Below are 20,511 nucleotides of genomic sequence, written 5' to 3' on the forward strand. Positions count from 1 at the left end.
GCACTGGCTTTGATATAACTTCCTGCTATGCTCCAGAAAGGAGTCCAATTGGTTCTCTTCACCTGCATCTCTACATGAACATCTTTGCTCTGGACTGGACTCTACGGGAACCTTGAAACACACCTCTACTTTCTTCTCCGTGGTCAGTGAATGGAGTTCCCTCTGTGATGGATGAACTAGGTTGTCATAGAGGGGTGTCTCCCATGTATCAGTATCCATGGTAACATTCCAGGTAAGAAGGAAGTATGCTCACCACCACTCATTCACCACAGAAATTTTCAGGATTGTCACAAAGCAGAATGAAGAAAGAAAGTCAATCCTACACAGCAGAAATCTCTTTATATTGTTAAAATGCCCTCTTGACCTTCTCCCTTTATCCAACTTCCCTTCAAAAAGCCCCCTCCTGTTTTATGGTTTATATTCTTTACCCAGGCAGCTATCCCCATGCAATTACATTATTCAACCTTCAAGTAGTTTGTGTCTTTCCATTTTCACTGGGGGGTGGAGAGCAGAAAAGGGAGGAGTGCGTCCTGGGGACACAGAATTTCTTCATGTCTTTCAAATCTTTCAATGTTTGCTTCCTTCAGTCAAACTGAAAATCCATCAAATCTGTTTTCAAACAGGATGGTTTTACAGTGAAACAGCCATTCCTCCCCCACACTCGGCTCTCCCTCCCCCCACTCGGCTCTCCCTCCCCCCACAATGTAATCAGGATTTCTAAGACTGCTGGATTTTAAACAAGGATTCTGGGCAGATCTGAGGAGACAAACCTCTGCCATTGGTGTATAGTTTATGGGTTTGCTAAAGCATCTCCAGGCTTTCATGGGGATGAAAGCCAGCCTTGCATACTTGTGCGTGCAGTGAAGGGTTAAAAAGCACTGGAGAGACGCAAGGCATGTGTTAATTCCTGCTGCAGCAGCAGTATGCATCGCTTCCACTTTGACCTCACAGTTAATCTGCGTGATAGTTGATCACGCAGAGATTCTCGTGATTTTTATGTCTTTTACACACACACACACACACACACACACACACACACACACACACACACACAGCCCTGTCCCCTTTAAAAGAAAAATAAAAGCAAGTAAATAAATAAACCTACAAGGATGGAACTGGAGGAGTATGTGTGAGTGTGAGGGACATGAGAGTGTATATCAGGGTCCCTGCTTTCTCACCACCCCCCCTTATTTTTCTCTGAGTGTCTTTCCCTGTACCCTCCCCCTACCTCAATTATATTATTCCCCCAGACTTGGAAGCCGCTCCCTGAGCTGACGCTCTGATGGTATCTGCAAGCGTGTGTGCTGATCTTATTTCTGCCCTCTGAATATTAATTCCTGAAGCTGGTAGCAATATATCTCCCCAGTGACGGGACCTACTAGAGGCAGGTGGGGGGAGCCACCACCAGATCATAAGCATAATAATAATACAAAGGGGAGGGATTCTTCTGCAACCGAGAGGCAAGAAGCAGAGGGGGTGGGGGGGAAGCGATGAGTTCGCCAAATATATGGAGCACAGGAAGCTCCGTCTACTGCACTCCTGTATTTTCCCAGAAAATGACGGTGTGGATCCTGCTCCTGCTAACGCTCTACCCAGGGTAAGATGTGCCGTTTTCAGCTTCGTTTTGCTCCGGAGAGGTGGGGGAAGGGTGAGGATGTGGCACTACGGAGACCACCCAGATTTAAGACACTCTTCTAGGATTTGGGGCTTTGTAAATTAGGGGGATGTGAATGTGCGGGGAGGGGAAGGGAGGGGGGGAAGAGGAAGGTCACTTTCGTTTATTTATTAATTTATCGCATTGCTTTGTTTTGTCTTAGAGTGGCAAAGCTAATATATTAAAGACTTTGTGTTTGAGGAGTAGCATGTTGATATTACTGCAAAATGATGTCTAGGTGGGCTGTGCTGATACATGCTGGCATTTGAGGCCATGTTGGAGGAGGCGTTTGGGGTGGGGGTCTAGAGGAGAATACTGCAAATGAGGTCCTGGCGTACACCTGGGAGATACACGTTTGGGGGAGGGGTTCTGTTCTTAAACATCAAAGTATTGCTTGCTCCTGCACTTTGGCATTCTTAAGATCAGTTTTCTATGCAGCCCCACTGACCTGGCAGCAGGCTCCGCGACACACAAGCACGGTTCAGCACCAGGGACAGCAGTTCCGCTTACAGCCAAATGGAAAGAGGCTTGTCTAACCCATAGGTCATCCCTAAATTCACACAGGACATCCATATAGTGCAGACAGAAGGCCAACAGAGCCATGGAGCACTAATGACATCCGAGGACCCTACTCTGATTATTACTACCTCCTCCTTGAGATGGGAGGGGGGCTCTGGGGCATGGGCTAAGGAACCTAGTTGATGAATGCATGGAGGAATATAAGTCTGGAAAGAGTTGGCCTTGCTGCAGTATTGAAAACTATGCGGAACCAAGGGGAATGTGATGCCAACATTGTGAAGTATGCATTAATGCCCTAGAGCCTTGATTCACTGAACAGAAAAGATGGGAGGGAAGTATGGATTCCCCAAAACCATGAGCAGGTGTGTGATCTGAAGTGCTTTCACCTACATTTTTTTGAACTTCCTTGCACCACAAGTATCAGAGGAATATTCCTCCAACTATAGTTCACCATTGATCTACCCACCTACACATCCAAACCCCGCCCCCCTCTCAACACACCTCAGGATTTCCAGCAAGGACCAAGTGCAAGTGCAGGTTAGAGATCCACTATTTACAGTACTTAAACTCTCCTGTATTGTCATTTTGAAATAAAACTCTATATTTAGGGTAGTTCTACACCCCTCTAAGAAAAGAAAAAAAAAGTAGCTACAGAATATATCAAGCCATTGCCTTATGATTTTTGTGGGAGTTGACACTTTTATGTAGTAGTTGTAACAAAGTGAGATAAGAAAGATGGAGGTGAAACTGTTATTTGATTTTATTAAAATTAATGAGTTAACTTCTCTGATGCTTCATTTTTTAGGGCAGGTAATGGAAGATACAGATTTCTGATAAAGAAGAGACTCAGGCAAAACAAGGAGTGAAAGCCTCTCTTGGAGTTTCTAAGCAGAGAGAGGACCTACTTAATTTTTCCAGCATTTTTCTCACTTTCCTCCTGCACTACAAAAATAGAGTGCATTTTCATTAAGAATATAATATTAAGTATATTTCTTAGAAGAGGAGAGGTCCTTTTACTGGAAATGGTTTATGGGCAAATACATTTTAGTGGAATCCTGGAAAAACATTTTCCTATTCAAAATTTGCAGGCAGGTTTTTCTGTCTAATGTTGTGTGTAGCTCTTAATTTGTTTCAGAAATTAGACAGTTGATGGTGGTTTTTGGATAGAAAATATCATTCTTATATCCCTACCTTTTATGAAACCTGTGGATTAAAATCTACACAAGACAGAGGAAAATAGGTCTTTCCTTCCTATTCACCTTCCATCCATCTTAATAAACAATTTTGCAACTAAATAGATAAGGACATCCTTATGTATTTCATCCTAATGGTCTTACTTTAACAAAAAAAAATCTTTAATTTTATAGTTACTCATAATAGTGGCTATTTCTCAGTTACAATTTCCTAGCCATTCCAAGACCGACTTTCTACAGTTTAACTACAAACAGCTATAGTGAAAGGGAGAATATCTAAGAAGTCTTACTCTTTTGCAACAGTACCACTTTTTCTTTTCCAATATATAAACCTTAGAAATACATTTCACTTTTCAATTCTTGGCAGAGTATTTTAAGTAGCTCTAAATAATGGTAGCCACATGCCATGCGAGCTCTCCCATAGGGGGATTTCACATTTCCTCAGTGATGACAGAAACAAGGCATTGCAGGTTGGTGCAGAGAATGAGATCAGAGTTTCAGTTTGCTGCAATCCCATAAAATAGCCAGTTGCATGGCTGAATCGGGATGGATGGAAATCGAGGCTTTGCTCTGAAGCTGCTCCTAAAGAAGGACCATAAGTAACTGGAAAAATGTGGGATCCTAGGAGACAATCTAAAGAAGGCTGTGGGGGTAAATAGTGGCAGTAGAACCACCTGAAAAGTTTAAGGGACATTTTAAAAACATTTAATTGACTTTTTCATTTATATAACTCCAAAGAATATGTTTTCCTCCTCATTAAATTGACTAAATTCATTAGTTTGTGTTCACCTAAGGAGGAATAGAAGCGTTGGAGTGAAGATATAAATAGATATAAATAGCTAATATCTCTTCTTATGTGTGAAATTGTTAATTTCTAAAACTCAAAATTACCTAAACTGTCATCTTGTATATAGTGCTGTCATTAGCTTCACCTGAAGAATGTGCTAAAATGGAGATTCCTGGACCACACGTTGGAAGATTCTGAACCATTATGTCTGGGGTGTAGCCCAGGAGTATTCATTTTCAACAAGTACCTTGGGCCACCATTGAAGAAAAGTGGTATATGCCTCACTAATCTCCAAAGTTTATTCGCCACCATATTCAATGTTTATAAGGGCTTGGATTATTGCCACTTTTTTCATCAGCTGAGCACAATGAGTCAATTTCACCTCAGAATTTTTTGTTTGTATATAAGTCATTGAGTATATTATACAAACCATAACAGGTCAGAAATAGCTATAAAATTTTTAGTAAACCCACCTCATGTATTAAAAAAACATTGGTTGAAAAATAAATAGAGACTTCTCTCATTAAAGGTATGTATGCATGTGTATGTAATTTAATTTTCAAACTATATACACTCTGTTAGGTCCCTATAGTCCTAACACACTCCATATACAAATATTCATACACTTAAGTTTTAAGACAAATTTCCTACTTTTATAAACTTTTTTGATGTAACTACATTTCATCTCAGAGTAGAAATACCTTAAGAAGAAGAAAGAAATGGAGATAAAACAGAAAATTATTTAGAGTAAACAGGAGTAAATGCTAGAAATAAAGATGGTTTATTTTTTTCTTAGAATAAAATTAGATTTTATAGTATACTTTGAGTGATAAAGAACTAATTTTAAAGGATAGATTGAGCAGAGGAGAAATTGTTTAAATTTGTGATAATCTAACCCTTACTTGAAGTGCTAGCTCTTAATTTTAAAATACACTGAGTTACAATTTTGTAAACGTTTTCTATTGCTTGAACAGAAATACTTCAGGTGACTTTTCTTATAAGCTGCTAAAGCTTTTTATCCCCTAACTAGTTTTTCAATTTTTAACTTTTAACATGCATGTAGGGGAATACTGTGACTCTTCACTATAACCCTGTTCATTTACAGCATTAATCTCTGCAGACAACCTTGTTATTTCCTATCTTTCCTAATGTTCCACTTTGTTTTATTTAGAAAAAAGAAATGTTTCCTCAGCAAATTTAATTGCTTAGTTGTAGACATAATATTGCAAATAATCTACACTGAGTCAAACATCTACGTGAAAAAAAAAAAAAAAAAAAAAAAAAAAACAACACACACACAAAAAAGTGTCACCAATTTCTTCCAAAATCCAGCAGCCCACTACCCTGTAGACAAAACATCTGGATCATAGGCAGGAATTTAAAACTTGGCTTTTAATTTAAATAGTTAGTTAAATAAATATCTGCTTGATATGCTAGACTCCATTTAGAAGAGCTAAGAGCTAATCTACTCAAAACATTGAATTATAGAATATTTAATGTTTGAAGCCTCTGTTGTACATATCTTAAAAATGTGCTTCATGCAAGGATTTCTGCTCAAGTTCAAATGAAGTTAGGACTAACTTTATAGACTTTTATCTTTGCTGTAAACATTACATTACTAAGGTTGTGGCTATTTCTCAGTTACAATTTCCTAGCCATTTCAAGACAGGCTTTCCACAGTTTAACTACAAATAGCTATAGTGAAAGGGAGACTTTGCCATCCCATAATATGCCTCTTTAGCATAAAAAATATTTTAGGCTGATTATTTTTAATAAATAGCAGACCCAGGAGAAGCTCTGAAAGCCAGTAGAAGTTACCCTTTTGGGAAGAGCCATTTATATTTATATGGGAAATCTCCATTTGTAAGAGTGTCTCCTTCCCCAGTACCTGGAAGAGAAGAATGACTAAATCTGTAGGAAATCTTATCAATTGAGAAGGTAGGAATTTAGATCTTCAAAATAACCATGCCTCCAGTTTACTGTGCTTCGCTAGGTAACCTCCTATATCTGCCTTCCCCCTAAAATAATCTTTTGTCTTTAGCTGGAGATGATATGTAAGGTGACAGATTGGGTATTCCAGGGACCTACTCATTTTTCCTGGATACCTCCCATCCATACAGGAGGTTATACATGTTACCAAAATTCTGTTTAACCCATCTTTTTATTACAGCCAAGAACCTATAGAGTTAGAAAGAAAATTATTTTTCCTCCCCTGCATGTTTCTCCAAAGTACTTCTGCTAAATTTACAGATCACAGAAAATTGGTTAAAAGTTATAATTAGCACAGTTCCAAAATTGTTTGACCACCGTGGGTGTCAGCACAATTTATGTGCTTAAATTTCAGTATTTCAATTGGGATGAGCATTCCAGATATGATAACTTATTCAAACAGATATAAAGAGAAGAATTCATCCTTCTACTACTAGGTTATATCTATGTGATATCTTCAAAGTTAGTGTGTTTAATGAAGAAATTTTCCTCTACTCTCCTAGGTTTTCAGCTGGTCTAATAATTAAATCTACATGAGACAAATGAAGAAGAGAAAATAACCAAATTTAATGACATATGTACCCATGACAACCCCACATACCTGAGAGGGTCAAAGACCCCACATACACGAGAGCTTCGGAGACAGAAAGGGAAAATGTAGTATGTATGATATTCTGAACTAAGGATGAGATAAGGCCCCTTGGGGCTTCAGAGGGTCATTGTCAGACAACAAGAAGAGTAGATGTTCAGTAACTGATCGTTTGCCCTGCTCTATGATAGATCACAAAAGCTTATCTCTGGTAATTTCTTATTATGGGAAAGGCCTCTAATTCAAATTTTTCTAGGTATCTAGGGAAAGGGAAGGAGTAGAAATTTCTGTTGAGCCCAGAGGGTCTCAGTTTCCTTTAGCTCAAAGTAATCCACATACCACAGAAGCACATATTGGGGTGATTTGTTCTGAATACCTACATCAGAAAGTAAATAGTCACAACATAATATCAATTTCAGACATTCAAAGCTACTCATGTCATGCACACATACACACTGAACCAAAATTTTACATATAAATATTAATATAGAATATATATTTTAATTAATGTATATATAAATAATATATTTAACATATGAAATATTTTAATGAATTAATATATGATTAATATCTATTATATACACTTAATTTTTACTAACATCTGTGAAGTAGTTATTGTCAACCACATTTAACAAATTAGGAAATCAAGATTACAGAGAGATTAAATGACCTGCTTAAAAGCAACAGATAATTAGAAGTATAAAATTTATTTTATAAAGTAATAAAGTGGTAAAGTAGTATATTTGTGGATAGAGATAGATGTAGATGCCTAATGATAAAGACATATACACGTATAAGTATATGTGTGTGCCTGTGTGTGTGTGTGTGTGTGTGTGTGTGTGTGTGTATCCCATCCTAGGCATCCAGTTCCCTGTCCCTAGTGGGTGCCTTCCAGAAACCAGGGAGCTGCTCTCACTCCAGTCAGCAGCACTAATGGAGTCCCCTAAAAAATTATCAGCAAGGTCACTGTGAATCCCTCCCCTGACCTATCAACAGTGCTGATCAAACTGAAGTTTCTCCTTCCTGTGGGCCCTATCACTCACTCACACAGAACTTCTCACCGTTTTATCCAGACCCCTTAATTCTCCAGCAGGGCCTCAGAAGGCCTACCACCTCTTTGTTTTATCTCTCGGGCCACAGCCACTCTTTCTCAGTGTGTCCTTTTCTAAATATGCCTTTTTTTGTATAAGTAAAAGATTATTTGGAGTCACTATATATTTTTTTCCAAGTGATCATGAGAATGGGTTACATTTTAGATTTGTCACTAATTATTTTCTATACTTTTTTACCAGTTTTACCCTATCAATACTCTTTTCTCACAAGAGTATTTAACTAGTCTAGATTATCTATATTTATCAGCATTAATTTTTATAATTATTTGCTTCTATCTTTAGACAGTAGAATTCAGAAAAGATACCTTACTTCCAATGAACCCACTGAAGAAATTAAAGTAATCTATATAGTAGCATGTTTTGAGATCCTCAGTCTCCATCAAGTATACCATTCTTAAATTTATCTTATTTTTATTGAAAGCTCTAAGCAGAAATGCTTAGGAATAATCCACTATTTGTTTTTTAATATGTTTAAAAACATGTTAAATGGCATTATTTAGATCCCAAACCAATATTATACTTAGAAAGTACATTTTCTTAATGGTTAAGTCTGTGTATATAAAGCATAGTTTAATCTGCAATTCAGTCATTTAGCTTCTGCATGTCACCCCATTTTCAAAGAAGAGATCTTGCCCCTCCATTGAGTAAATTTAAGGATAATTTGTTGCAGTTTTCCTACAAAAAATCCTTTGAAAAGTGAAAGACAAAATCAAGGCAACTATACTGAATATTAAAATAGAAATAATATTACTACTTTAACATCTGGATATTTGTAGCTTCGATATGTAGATATTTAAGGTTGATGTTTTTAATCACCTCAATTATACATGCAACTGCTTTGATAACTTGGCATGTGATAACTTAATATCAAGCTTAATTTCTAAAGGAATAAGAAGATATAAATTCTAGAAACTGGGACTTTATTTTTTCTGAGAATGTTTACATGCATGCTCTTATTCTCTCTATAGCTTATGAGTTAGATAAAGAAGATGATGGCTATAAAATATGAGATACAAAGAGCCTAAGGGACTGTCCACAGCTCCTTGAATATTATCTGTAAAGCAGATTTTAGCCTCCACAGTTTCACTTTAGTCTATATGCCATATCATACAGGTACAGTCAGCCCTTTTCTTTCTAAAAGTAAGGAAATAGTTGGATTGTCTTGAGATATAAAAGACCTCTTCAGTTTGCATTAGTGGAATGCTATTTGCTATGCATGTTTTTATTATTCTAGAGAATAAATATCCTTTAAGAGGAAATAAAAAGTTCTTTTAAGTTACACATTAGGGTAAAATAAAATGTAACTTCAAATCATATTAATTTGTATACTTTTATGATATGAGTACAAAATATGGTAATAATTCTATATCATTATGAAACTCATTGTATAACTCTTACAGATAAAGTGCTATGTAAATGCTAAATAAGTAGTGCTGATATTACACTCTCCACCCATTCATAAAGAAAACTGTATGAATCCCAAATAACATAGTAAGAAAAACAAGGAAGTCTTTTAAAGCAAAGATCTCTGTAATTACGGAAACCCTGCCACAAACTCAAGTTTAGTTGTACAACCAAAATGTGCTTAGTCAGACAAATACATACTGGGTTCTGTCATTTATTTGGAAGTATTTAAATAAAATGGCCGAAACAAACTGAATAGAACTTGCCAATGTAGTCTTTATAGAAAACTAAGTGCATGACTCTTATTTATGTTATATTTGGAAGGTTATCAGTCCTTTTTTATAAGCTGCTTTTGAGGTACATTTGAAATACATTTGAGGAGAGCCACTCTAGATACAAAATATAGTTAGGTTCAGTGTTTCAGCTAGGTCTGTGCTAGGAACTGGATGTATAATTATGAGGCAGCAGAAGCCATGATTTCTGCCATCATGGAGTTTGAATCTCAGGAGATAGCAATGATCAAAGAGGTGTACAAATAATTATTAAATTTTAACTCAGGTAAATACCACATGAGAAAGTCACATGGTGCTATAACAGCTCTCTAGCATAGTGAAAGCAAAGGACAGAGAAACGAAGATCCACAATCCTGCTGAAACTGACCTACAATCATCTAATTGGTTGATTTTTAATAGTCCATCACTTTTCTTGGTCATAATAGTTTTTGCTGAATTTTTTAGCTTCAATTGGAGAGATTTTCACTTAAAAATGAATGGTATTTTGAAGAAGTAGAAAAGTGATGTAATTTTTTAAGGTTCTGAAAACTATATTTTTTCTTTAGTATTTTAAACATCATCTACATAATAAACAAAGACTATATTTAAAACATTTAAATAAAGCAATATGGTCATATATGACACTACTTTAACATAGGCTAAATTTACAAATCAATTCCAGGTGATGGATTTTTGCTCCATTTACTCCCTATCTTATAGGTATTCAAGTTACATGCATAAAAATGATCTATTCCCCACCCCCTCATTATCTGCAACTGATTCACCTTCTCGGTGTCATTGTCAATCTAAGTAGTCAAATATAGTCAAACAGTGGGGAAAACAACACAGACATAACCACCTTGCGCTTTTTACAAAGATGGTACCAAAAGCTAAGAAGGAAGCCCCTTCCTCTCCTAAAGCTGCAGCCAAAGCAAAGGCTTTGAAGACAAAGAAAGCAGTGCTGAAAGGCATCTGCAGCCACACAAAAAAGATCTGCACATCATCCACCTTCTGATGGCCAAAGACACTAAGCCTCCCAAGGCAGCCCAAATATCCTCAGAAGAGCGCACCCAGGAGAAACAAGCTTGATCACTATGCCATCATCAAATTCCCCCTGAAGAAGATAGAAGAAAACAATACACTTGTGTTCATTGTGGATGTCAAGACCAACAAGCACGAGGTCAAATATGCTGTGAAGAAGGTCTATGACATTGATGTGGCCAAGGTCAACACCCTGATCAGGCCTGATAGAGAGAAGAAGGCATATGTTTGACTGGCTCCTGACTATGATGCTTTGGATGTTGCCAACAAAATTGAGATCATCTAAACTGAGTCCAGCTGCCTAATTCTAAATATAAAAATTCTTAACTATAAAACAAAACAAAAAAACATAACCACATTAAATATACATACCAGTTGTGAGCTTCAATTAATTTCAGAAATATTAGGGCTTGAAAACTTAGATGTAATAGGATAAAGAAACACAGTGAACATTTTGAAGCTTTTTAAAATTAAGTGCAAAATACATTGCATATGGCTATTAAAATACATACAAAACAAGATTTTAGTGCCTCAGTAATTTTTCAGTATTGATACATTATAATCTTTGGTAGAAGTATAGATCAGAGTAATTATCTATATATATGAAAACCTAAGCAACCTTTGACTGGTAGCTATGACGCTCACTGACCACCAGGGGCAGATGCTCAATGCACAGGCATGGAAACATGGAACAGACTGATGAATCTTCGAGGGAAGGGAGAAGGAGGGAGGGCAGGAAGAGATTAACCAAAGATCTTGTATGCATACTAGAGGCCCGGTGTGCACTGGTGGGGTCCCTTGGCCTAGCCTGCAGGATCAGGCCAAAACCAGCAGTCCGACATACCTCAAGGGGTCCTGGATTGCGAGAGGGCACAGGCCAGGCCAAGGGACCCCACCGGTGCATGAATCCAGGCTCCGGGCCTATAGTATACTAATAAATTGCCAGCTAATTTTTAAAAATAGTTTTAACTTTTTTTTTTTTTTCAGTATCCCCCTTCATCATCTTATTCAATTAGAATAAGCAAGGGAGCATTTAGGTCCTTTCAAATAATCAGCATTCTAAAAGCAAGGTGTCCTGTCCTTATGCACACACATGCAAATCTGTCACCTTTTGATGTTTCATTAAAAGCTCTAGAGTCTTTTGCATTTTAGCCATTATTGTGGGGCTAAAGTTGTATCTATTAGGTTTTGGGTTTTATTTTATTGTATTTTATTTTATTATGATTTGAGGAAGTACTTTAAGGATTTTACTTAAAAATCCATGGCAGATATCTATAGTGAAAATATTTTTCCCATTTTGGGGTTGATTATTTATTTATTTATTTATTTACTTATTAGAAAGTAAAATTTGTCGTTTTTTTTTAATAATGGTGAGTTTTCTTTTTCTGTATTCTCTAAGAAATTTTCCCTCCCCTAAGTATGCAAAGATATTATCATATTTTTTTGGAAGCAATGTAGTTATAGGTTTTTCATGTAGCTCTATGGTCCATCTCAAATTATTATTTTTATATAATACATGTTAGAAGTTGATATTCATTCTTCCCCATGCATTTATCCAATTGTTCCAGCCCCATTTTTTTTAATGGTTTTACTTTTTCCATTGACATTCCACAGAAACTTTGCCAAAATGTTATTAGCATATATGTCTAGGTCTTTTTCTGGACTCCGTATTCCATTTTATTGATCTACTTGTCTATGCTTATGTCAGCACGGTATAACTTTGATCATTGTAGCTTTATAGTAAATCTTAAAATCAGGTAAGAAACATGCAACATATTCACGTGTTCTTTTTCAAGACCAATTCGTCTATTTTAAACCTTTTATATCCTTATATGTTTTAGAAAATTTGCTAATTTATACCAGAACAAAACATCTTTGTTGAAATGGTACTGAATAAACAGATCAGTTTAGAAAATATAAATATTTTTGACAATTTTAAGTCTTTCAATCTATAAACATAATTTATCTCTCCATTTGTTTTTATATTTTTTTCATTTTTCTCACTAACTTACTGTATATTTCAGTGTCAAAATTTTGCACATTTTTCTCAAGTTTATTCTTAAGTATCTTGTGTGTTTTATTCTATTTTAATATTTATTTTCCAAATGTTTATCATTATTATACAGAAAAGCAATTTATTTTGCATGTTAATGCATATCCTGTGGTATTAGTTCTAGTAATTAATTCTAATAGTTTTTGTAGAGTCTGTGATTTTTATATATAACTAGAGGCCTGGTGCACAGATTCATGCACAGGTTGGATCCCTCGGCCTGGCCAGTGATGGAGGCAATCGGGCGGGCTGGGGAGAGGGACTGCCTCAGGAGGTTGGCTGTGGGAGTGCACTTACCACCACGTGGCAGCTCCTGCATTGAGCGTCTTCCCCCTGGTGGTCAGTGGGCATCATAACTACCAGCCAGTCATCTGGTCATCCAGTTGTCCAGTCTTAACGGTCACTTGGACTTTTATATATATAGATAGTGTCATCTGCAAATAAAGACAATTTCACTTCAGAATGACTTCTTAAAACATAAATATGGTCATGTTATATTGTTGTATTAGAGCTTTGCAATAACTCCCATTTCTTCCTAAGATCCAATTGTCTTATCTAGAGTTGTAGGCAATATGACCATATATTTATTGTGCAAAAATGGAGTACTTTTTTAGTGAAAGAGAACATCATTATGAATAATTATGTCAGACCCACAGGTGCCAACTGGAACTTTCCCAGGCAAACTGGGCATATGATCACTCAATATGGTCCTTCATGATCTGATCCCTGACAACCTCTCCAGCATCAGCTCCTGCCCTCTCTCAGACACAAGTCAACTGTCACCTCACTGTATTTCATTAGATTCCTATAAATATCAGCATTATTTTCCAAACTTCTTTCCAGCTACCCTAAGAGCTTCTAACCCTTCTTCCATTTTGTTTTAAACTTTTTAGTCTTTAATACAGAATTTTTATCTGAGAGATGCTTTAGGATCTGTGAGATATTTTTATTATAAATATTTTCTGTTTGTGGTTAAAAAGGAGAGATCACAGTAAGTTAAACTAAGCTAATATTTTTGAGAGCATGAAAAATATTCAACAGGAAAAGTGACTCTGAATAGATTAAAATTTTTTTCCACTCATATCATACGTCACTTGACAAAAAATCCTTTATATATTAAGATAAACAGGAAATAAAGTCATCTCAGTGCCATAAAACCAAGGATATCTTGGCACTCAAATACTGCTAGAAACATCCATCACAGTGACTAGGTTTTTCCAGGTACCCTTGTGGGCAATAGGCCCTGAACAGAATTTCCAAGGTCCATGCCAGGAGCATCTTTTTGTAGACCTGCTGCCATTTGTATTTTTGCAGATCAATTTCCCTGATGACTGGGCATCAAAGTAAACTCAGCAGAGAATCACAGGGGGAAGGAGAGATTTCCTCATTCAATTTTATTCTCCTTGACTTCAGACTTTAAGTATAATCTCTCAAACATATTCTTAATAGATGATTAAGTATCAATTCAATTGATCAGAAAATTGCAGATGAATATAAAGCAGAAAATTGGAGATAGAGAGGTTGCACACTCTGATTTAGGTGATCTAAATAGTGACCTGTTTAATTCCTATTTATTTTGTGAATCACATTTGGTTTAATCCGCATCCACTGTGTTCCTGGAACTATACCTGATACAGAAAAGCGCATTGAACAAGGCAAAAATAGTCCTTGTTTCTGTGGAATTTGTAATCTAGAATAAAGACATGGTTTTAAAAAACATACACTATATTATATTAATAATAGAGGCCTGGTATATGAAATTCATGCAAGAGTAGGCCTTCCTTCCCCCGCTGCCAGTACCGGCTTCCCTCCGGCACCCGGGACCCGGGCTTCCCTCCAGCTGCCAGCAGGCACCTGGGACCTGGGCTTCCCTCACAGCCCCAGCTTCGTCCGGAGGGATGTCAGGTCTAATTAGCATAATATGCTTTTATTATTATAGATAGTAAAATATGTTATATATCGTAACCATACTTTTACTAATCAGCAGTGTTCTACCTTTATATTGATTTGTTTCACTTATTATCTCTGATTTAAGTAAGTTGTGTAATTAGATACACATTTTATATTCAACCATTTTTAACCCACAAATTTATGTGATTCTGTCCTTTTCCCCTATTAAATGGGCTAACAAGGGATATCATTTGACTCTTGTTGAGTTATGTTAAATGTGGAATAAAAATCAATGCAAAGTGGACAAACTTCTTTCTTTATGCTTCTGGCCTTCTTGCCATAAATAGTTATTGAATTCCTAATACTTGTTTTGCACTGTACTAGAGATAAAACAGTGAGAAAAACAGACATCTTCTTAATCCCCTTAGACCTTGCAGTTTGAAGACAGGCAGACAGTAAACAAACTTCTAAATATGATCAATGCTGAAGAAATCACCAAAAAAGTGGGGTGTCATGGAGAAAAATCAATAAAAATGATAGATGATCATGAAAGACTCTTGAATAATGGATAAGAAGTTGAGATTATAAGGAGATGAAAAAATCAGCCCGGAAAAAACTGAGGGGAAGAACTTTGTCATCATTGATAACAGTAGGTTGCAAGGACCCGGAAAGGAGTAAAAGCCTGGTTTGATTAAGGAACTAAAAGATGTCCCAGATGGCTGGAAGACAATTATTAAGAACTAGAGGCCCAGCGCACGATTCAATCGTGCGGGTAGGGTCCCTAGGCCTAGCCTCCTGCGATCAGGGCCATCTTCTGCCTGTTCGCCAGTCCCCAGGCCCAATGCTGCCTCCGCCGCCACCACTGAGCTGCCAGGCTGTTGGGATCCCCAGCTCATCCCCAGCCGCTGCGGCTGCTGCTGGGGCTTGAGGCGCTGATGAAGGGGAGCATGGCAGGGGATCCGGGTGCGGACAACCGGCTCCCCGCCTCCGATGGCAGCGGAGCTGGGTGTCCAGGGTGTCCGAGGCAGCCCCCCTCAGCGGCCGCCAATCCAGCCGTTGAGAGGCAGAGGGGGGGCAGGAGTCCCGCGCCTCTCAATGGCCGGATATGCCACCCCGAGTCCCACCCCCCAGCCTCCCACCGCCCAATCGTGGGCGTAGCGGAGTGATGGTTATTTGCATATTGCCTTTTTATTATGAAGGATGAAGACGTCAGGATATAGGCTTTGGGGGACAAAAAGCTGCTTCCTATTGCACAGCCTTGCAGCCATAGTGAAGAATTTGAATTATATTTCAGTAAGGGATTTGAATCAGTTTCCTTTTTAAGGAAGAAGTGTGCCTTGATAATCTGGGAAATGGTGAGGGTTGCAATTTACCTGTCTATATTCAATTGCTTGGTAATTAACTTAATGGTTGACTTTTAGCTTCCTTAGAGTTATATATAGTATTACATATATATGGTTTTATATAGTTATATATGATTTTATATATATATATATATATATATATATATATATATATAGTCACAAAATTTTATCAAGATCAAGAATTAGTTATTTGAAGCATAGTAATTATTTTATGCAATTGTTATGAAATTATTGCACTACATGTAACTAATGTATTTAAACTGGTATATTTTTATGAACATAAATACTTTGTATCTATGAAATGTCAAAGAAGGTTCCTAAATTCCAAATTAATCAATATGATTTGGGAGCAATTGTTTGAATGACTAATTTTAAAATTTTAACAAATTCTCAGAGAATTAACAAAAGCACACTTATTTCTTGTCCACAGCATACATTGTTGGAGTTAATTTGTGTACAGCAGAACCAGGGAGGGTAATATCCCATATAAGCCTGAAAAAGACACAAAAATCTATGTACCAAATTGAAAAGAAACCCCAATACCATTTTCTTTCTCACCAGGAGATTTTTAAATTTTTACTCAATTACCTCATACTTTAGATCAGGGAATTTCATCAAAATCTCATGTCAAAGACTATTTTAAAATTCACTGATTCACTTTACAAGATGATAGCTTTGTTTTCTTTATTTATTTATTAAATATACTTTTATTGATTTTAAAGAGGAAGGGAGAGAGATCGAAACATCAATGAAGAGAGAATCATGGATTGGCTGCCTCCTGCACCCCCACAGTGGGGATTGAGCCCACAACCAGGCATGTATGTGCCCTGACTGTGAATCGAACCATGACCTCCTGGTTCATAGATCAACACTCACCCACTGAGCCACACTGACTGGGCTTTTATTTTTCAGTTTGTATAGAGAAAGATTGACCTTTATTGGTATACAGTTTTGTGAATTTTAACACACATGTAAATTCTTGTAGTTCAGTATCCCAAGTCAAGATACTAAATAGTCCTAGCACCCCTCCCCACAAATAGTTCCCTCTGCCACCTGTTTGTAGTCACACTCTCTCCCACACTTCTGGCAACAGCTGGTGTGTTATTTCTCACTGTAGTTGTTTTTCTTATCAAGAATGTTATATAAGTAGAATCATATAGTTCACTCAGCATGGTGCTTTTAAATTCATCTAAGTTACTGAGGGGTTAATAAGCACATTAAAAGATGCTCAACATTAATAGCATTAGGTAAATGCAAATTAAAACCTTAGTATGATAACATTATATACCTATCAGAATGAGCAAAGTAAAAACAATATTGGCAAGACCAAGTGTTGGTAAGGATGAAGGGCAACTAGAACTTTCATACATTGCGAGTGGAAATTTAAAAATGGAGAAAAAGCTTGCAATTTTGTTTAAGATTAAACACGTACCTAACATATTATTCATTTTCAACATATGTTTAATATATTTGAATTTGATACAGGTAAATATACATCTAAATATATGTAGATACTTCATGCAATAGAATCAGCCTTCATTTTTATTCCACAGCTCTCAGTGACCTTTAAACTATTTTAAATCTGGGATAGTTTCACCTTTTGTTCATGGACCATGAGAAAGTACAGAGATTCTGCTATCCACCTGTGACCTCCCTATAATTAAGTGAACTATTTTAAATGTTTATATGTACTATATTTCCTTCTATTTCCTAGAAGAGGGAATAAGAACTTTTAGCAGTTCCCCAAAATGTTTTGTTGTTTGTTTGTTTGTTTTTTGCCAGGCTAAGGAGTTTTATTTATTTATTTATTTATTTGTTTGTTTGTTTATTTATTTTAATTTAATAAATCTTTATTGTTCAGATTATTACAATTGTTCCTCTTCCCCCCCCCCCATAGCTCCCCTCCACCCGGTCCCCACTCCACCCTTTGCCCTTACCTCCCCCCGACTGTCCTCATCCATAGGTGTACGATTTTTGTCCAGTCTCTTCCCACACCCCTTTCCCCTGAGAATTGTCAGTTTACTCCCTTTCTATGCCCCTGATTCTATTATATTCACCAGTTTATTCTGTGCATAAGATTTTTTATTCACTTGATTTTTAGATTCACTTGTTGATAGACATATATTTGTTGTTCATAATTTTTATCTTTACCTTTTTCTTCTTCTTCCTCTTCTTAGAGAATACCTTTCAGCATTTCATATAATACTGGTTTGGTGGTGATGAACTCCTTTAGCTTTTTCTTATCTGTGAAGCTCTTTATCTGACCTTTAATTCTGAATGATAGCTTTGCTGGGTAGAGTAATCTTGGTTATAGGTTCTTGCTATTCATCACTTTGAATATTTCTTGCCACTCCCATCTGGCCTGCATAGTTCCTGTTGAGAAATGAGCTGACAATCATATGGGTGCTCCCTTGTAGGTAATTAACTGTTTTTCTCTTGCTGCTTTTAATATTCTCTCTTTGTCTTTTGCTCTTGGCATTTTAATTATGATGTGTCTTGGTGTGGTCCTCTTTGGATTCCTCTTGTTTGGGGTTCTGTGAGCTTCCTGGACTTGTAAGTCTATTTCTTTCACCAGGTGGGGGAAGTTTTCTGTCATTATTGCTTCAAATAGGTTTTCAGCATCTTGCTCTCTCTCTTCTTCTGGCACCCCAATAATTCAGATGTTGGTACGCTTGAAGTTGTCCCAGAGGCTCCTTACACTATCTTCAAATTTTTGGATTCTTTTTTCTTTTTGCTTTTCCGGTTGAGTGTTTTTTGCTTCTTTGTATTTCAAATCTTTGACTTGATTCTTGTGGTCTTCTAGTCTGCTGTTAGGTCTCTGTATAATATTTTTTATTTCAGTCAGTGTATGTTGAATTTCTAGTTGGTCCTTTTTCATATCCTTGAAGGTCTTGCTAAATTTATTGGCCTTTTCTAGGAAATTCTTGAAAAACCTTATAACGGTGGTTTTGAACTCTATATCTAGTCATTTGCTTTCCTCCATTTGTGATCTGTTTCTTTGTCTCCACATTTTCGCTGCTTCCCTGAGTTGGTAGAGTAGCTTTGTGTGCTAGGTGTCCTATATGGCCCAGTGGCTCAGCCTCCCCATTTACCTGAGGTGGACACTCTTGGTGCACCCCTTTGGACTGTGTGCACAGCCTTGTTGTAGTTAAGTGTTGATTGGTGTTGGTATCACTGGGAGGAATTGACCTCCAGGCCAATTGGCTGTGAGGACCAGCTGTGTCTACACTGGGAGAACTTCTGTGCTGGAGGCAGCCTTATGAGACAAGACTTGCAAAATTGCAAAAGCCTCTGTGCTCAACTTGGATGGGGCAGAGTCTCAGGGTGGAGCAGACAGCCTTGGCTTCCCGTCAGCCCTGCCCTATGAGGGCCCTGGGTCTCAGTGTCCTTCGGTAATTGCTGCAAGCACCTCTGAGAGAAAGCTTCCCTCGAGTTTCGCCCACTGCCAGACAGTCCAGTTTCTCCCCGAATGAGTCTGGGTTCCCAGAAACTCGCCCAGAACTGGAGTCCAGCGCAGTTGGGAGCTTCTGTCTCCCTTCCAATTGAGAAAGCCAGCCTCACACTCAGCCACCTGTGCACTCAGCAGTCAGTCCTCTCTACGCGCGCACCTCTGGACCTCTGCTTTCCGCAGCTCCCCTGAGTTTCAGTGTGCTTTCTCTTTTCCTGACAGTCCAGATTCCCCCGAATGAGTTTGGGTTCCCAGAGTTTTGCCCAGGACTGGAGTTCAGCACAGTCGGGAGCTTACATCTCCCTCCTGCTTTAGAAAGTCAGCCGCTCACTCAGCCGCCTGTGCACTCAGCCGACAGTCCTCTCCGTGCGCGAGAGTCTCTGTACCTCAGCCTTTTGTAGCTCCTCTGAGTCTCAATGTGCTTTCCTCTTTCCTTCTAGCTGTAGAATTTCCACTCAGCCAGCTTTTCTGTGGTTCTGGACCGTGTCCGTTTTGTCTTTTAGTTGTAGTTTTGATATTGTTGTGCAAGGCAGCAGTTTAGGTGTTTACCTATGCCGCCATCTTGGTTTCTCCCCCTCAAAATGTTTTATGTTCTAGAAAAAAAATTCCTCTTACCTCATAAATTGAAATTTGGAAGTGAATACAGAGTCACACTGATAGAAATAACCTTAATAGCAAGTTGGAGATGCTGGTAGACAGAGATTAGTCATAGTCTCCCCTATGACAATGTTTTTTCTATTATTGCCTTATATTATTATGTGTGTTGCATTTTTCTAGCTGTTAAGGTATTTGTCTCCTCAAATAGATGAGAGGTGTTTTGATACCAATATTGCAGTTTGCACTTCTTCCCATCTGTGACTGCATCTTGCACAAAAGAGTCTAAAGTACACGCTGATTAATGGAAGGGTGAAGACATCTAAATCTATAAGGGGTTGTTACCCAAGTTTGGCCACTTCCACAGTTTTACTTTTTATAACAGAAGACAACTACAAAGTAAATACAATGAAACCAGAATAATGTGATCATGTTGTAATTATATATTGTTTTCTATAAGAAGTGCTGAGCTTTATTTGGCTATCATTAGAAATTAGGTTAGCAAATTGGAAAATGTGGTTAAAGGCAAATTGCAAATATAATGAGACTCTGTCCTTAATATAATTAGAGGTGCTGAAAAAAACTAAAAAGGGAACGTTTTTCTA

At 37.4% G+C, this 20,511-nt stretch overlaps 1 protein-coding gene across 6 annotated transcripts in view; it reads left to right on the forward strand.

Annotated features, from left to right (window-relative positions):
- Window positions 1-1,490: 1,490 nt before the first annotated feature.
- Window positions 1,491-20,511, forward strand: part of GABRG2 (gamma-aminobutyric acid type A receptor subunit gamma2) — a gene marked incomplete at both ends in the record, with an annotated part of 86,237 nt that continues 67,216 nt past the window's right edge. For all 6 annotated transcript variants that reach the window (XM_079773105.1, XM_079773108.1, XM_079773106.1 and 3 more), the window contains one exon: window positions 1,491-1,597. In XM_079773105.1, the coding sequence (XP_079629231.1) occupies window positions 1,491-1,597 (107 nt within the window). The remainder of the gene's footprint in view (window positions 1,598-20,511) is intronic.

The sequence above is a fragment of the Cnephaeus nilssonii genome, assembly GCF_951640355.1.
Source record: "Cnephaeus nilssonii genome assembly, chromosome: 5".
Taxonomy (NCBI): domain Eukaryota; kingdom Metazoa; phylum Chordata; class Mammalia; order Chiroptera; family Vespertilionidae; genus Cnephaeus; species Cnephaeus nilssonii.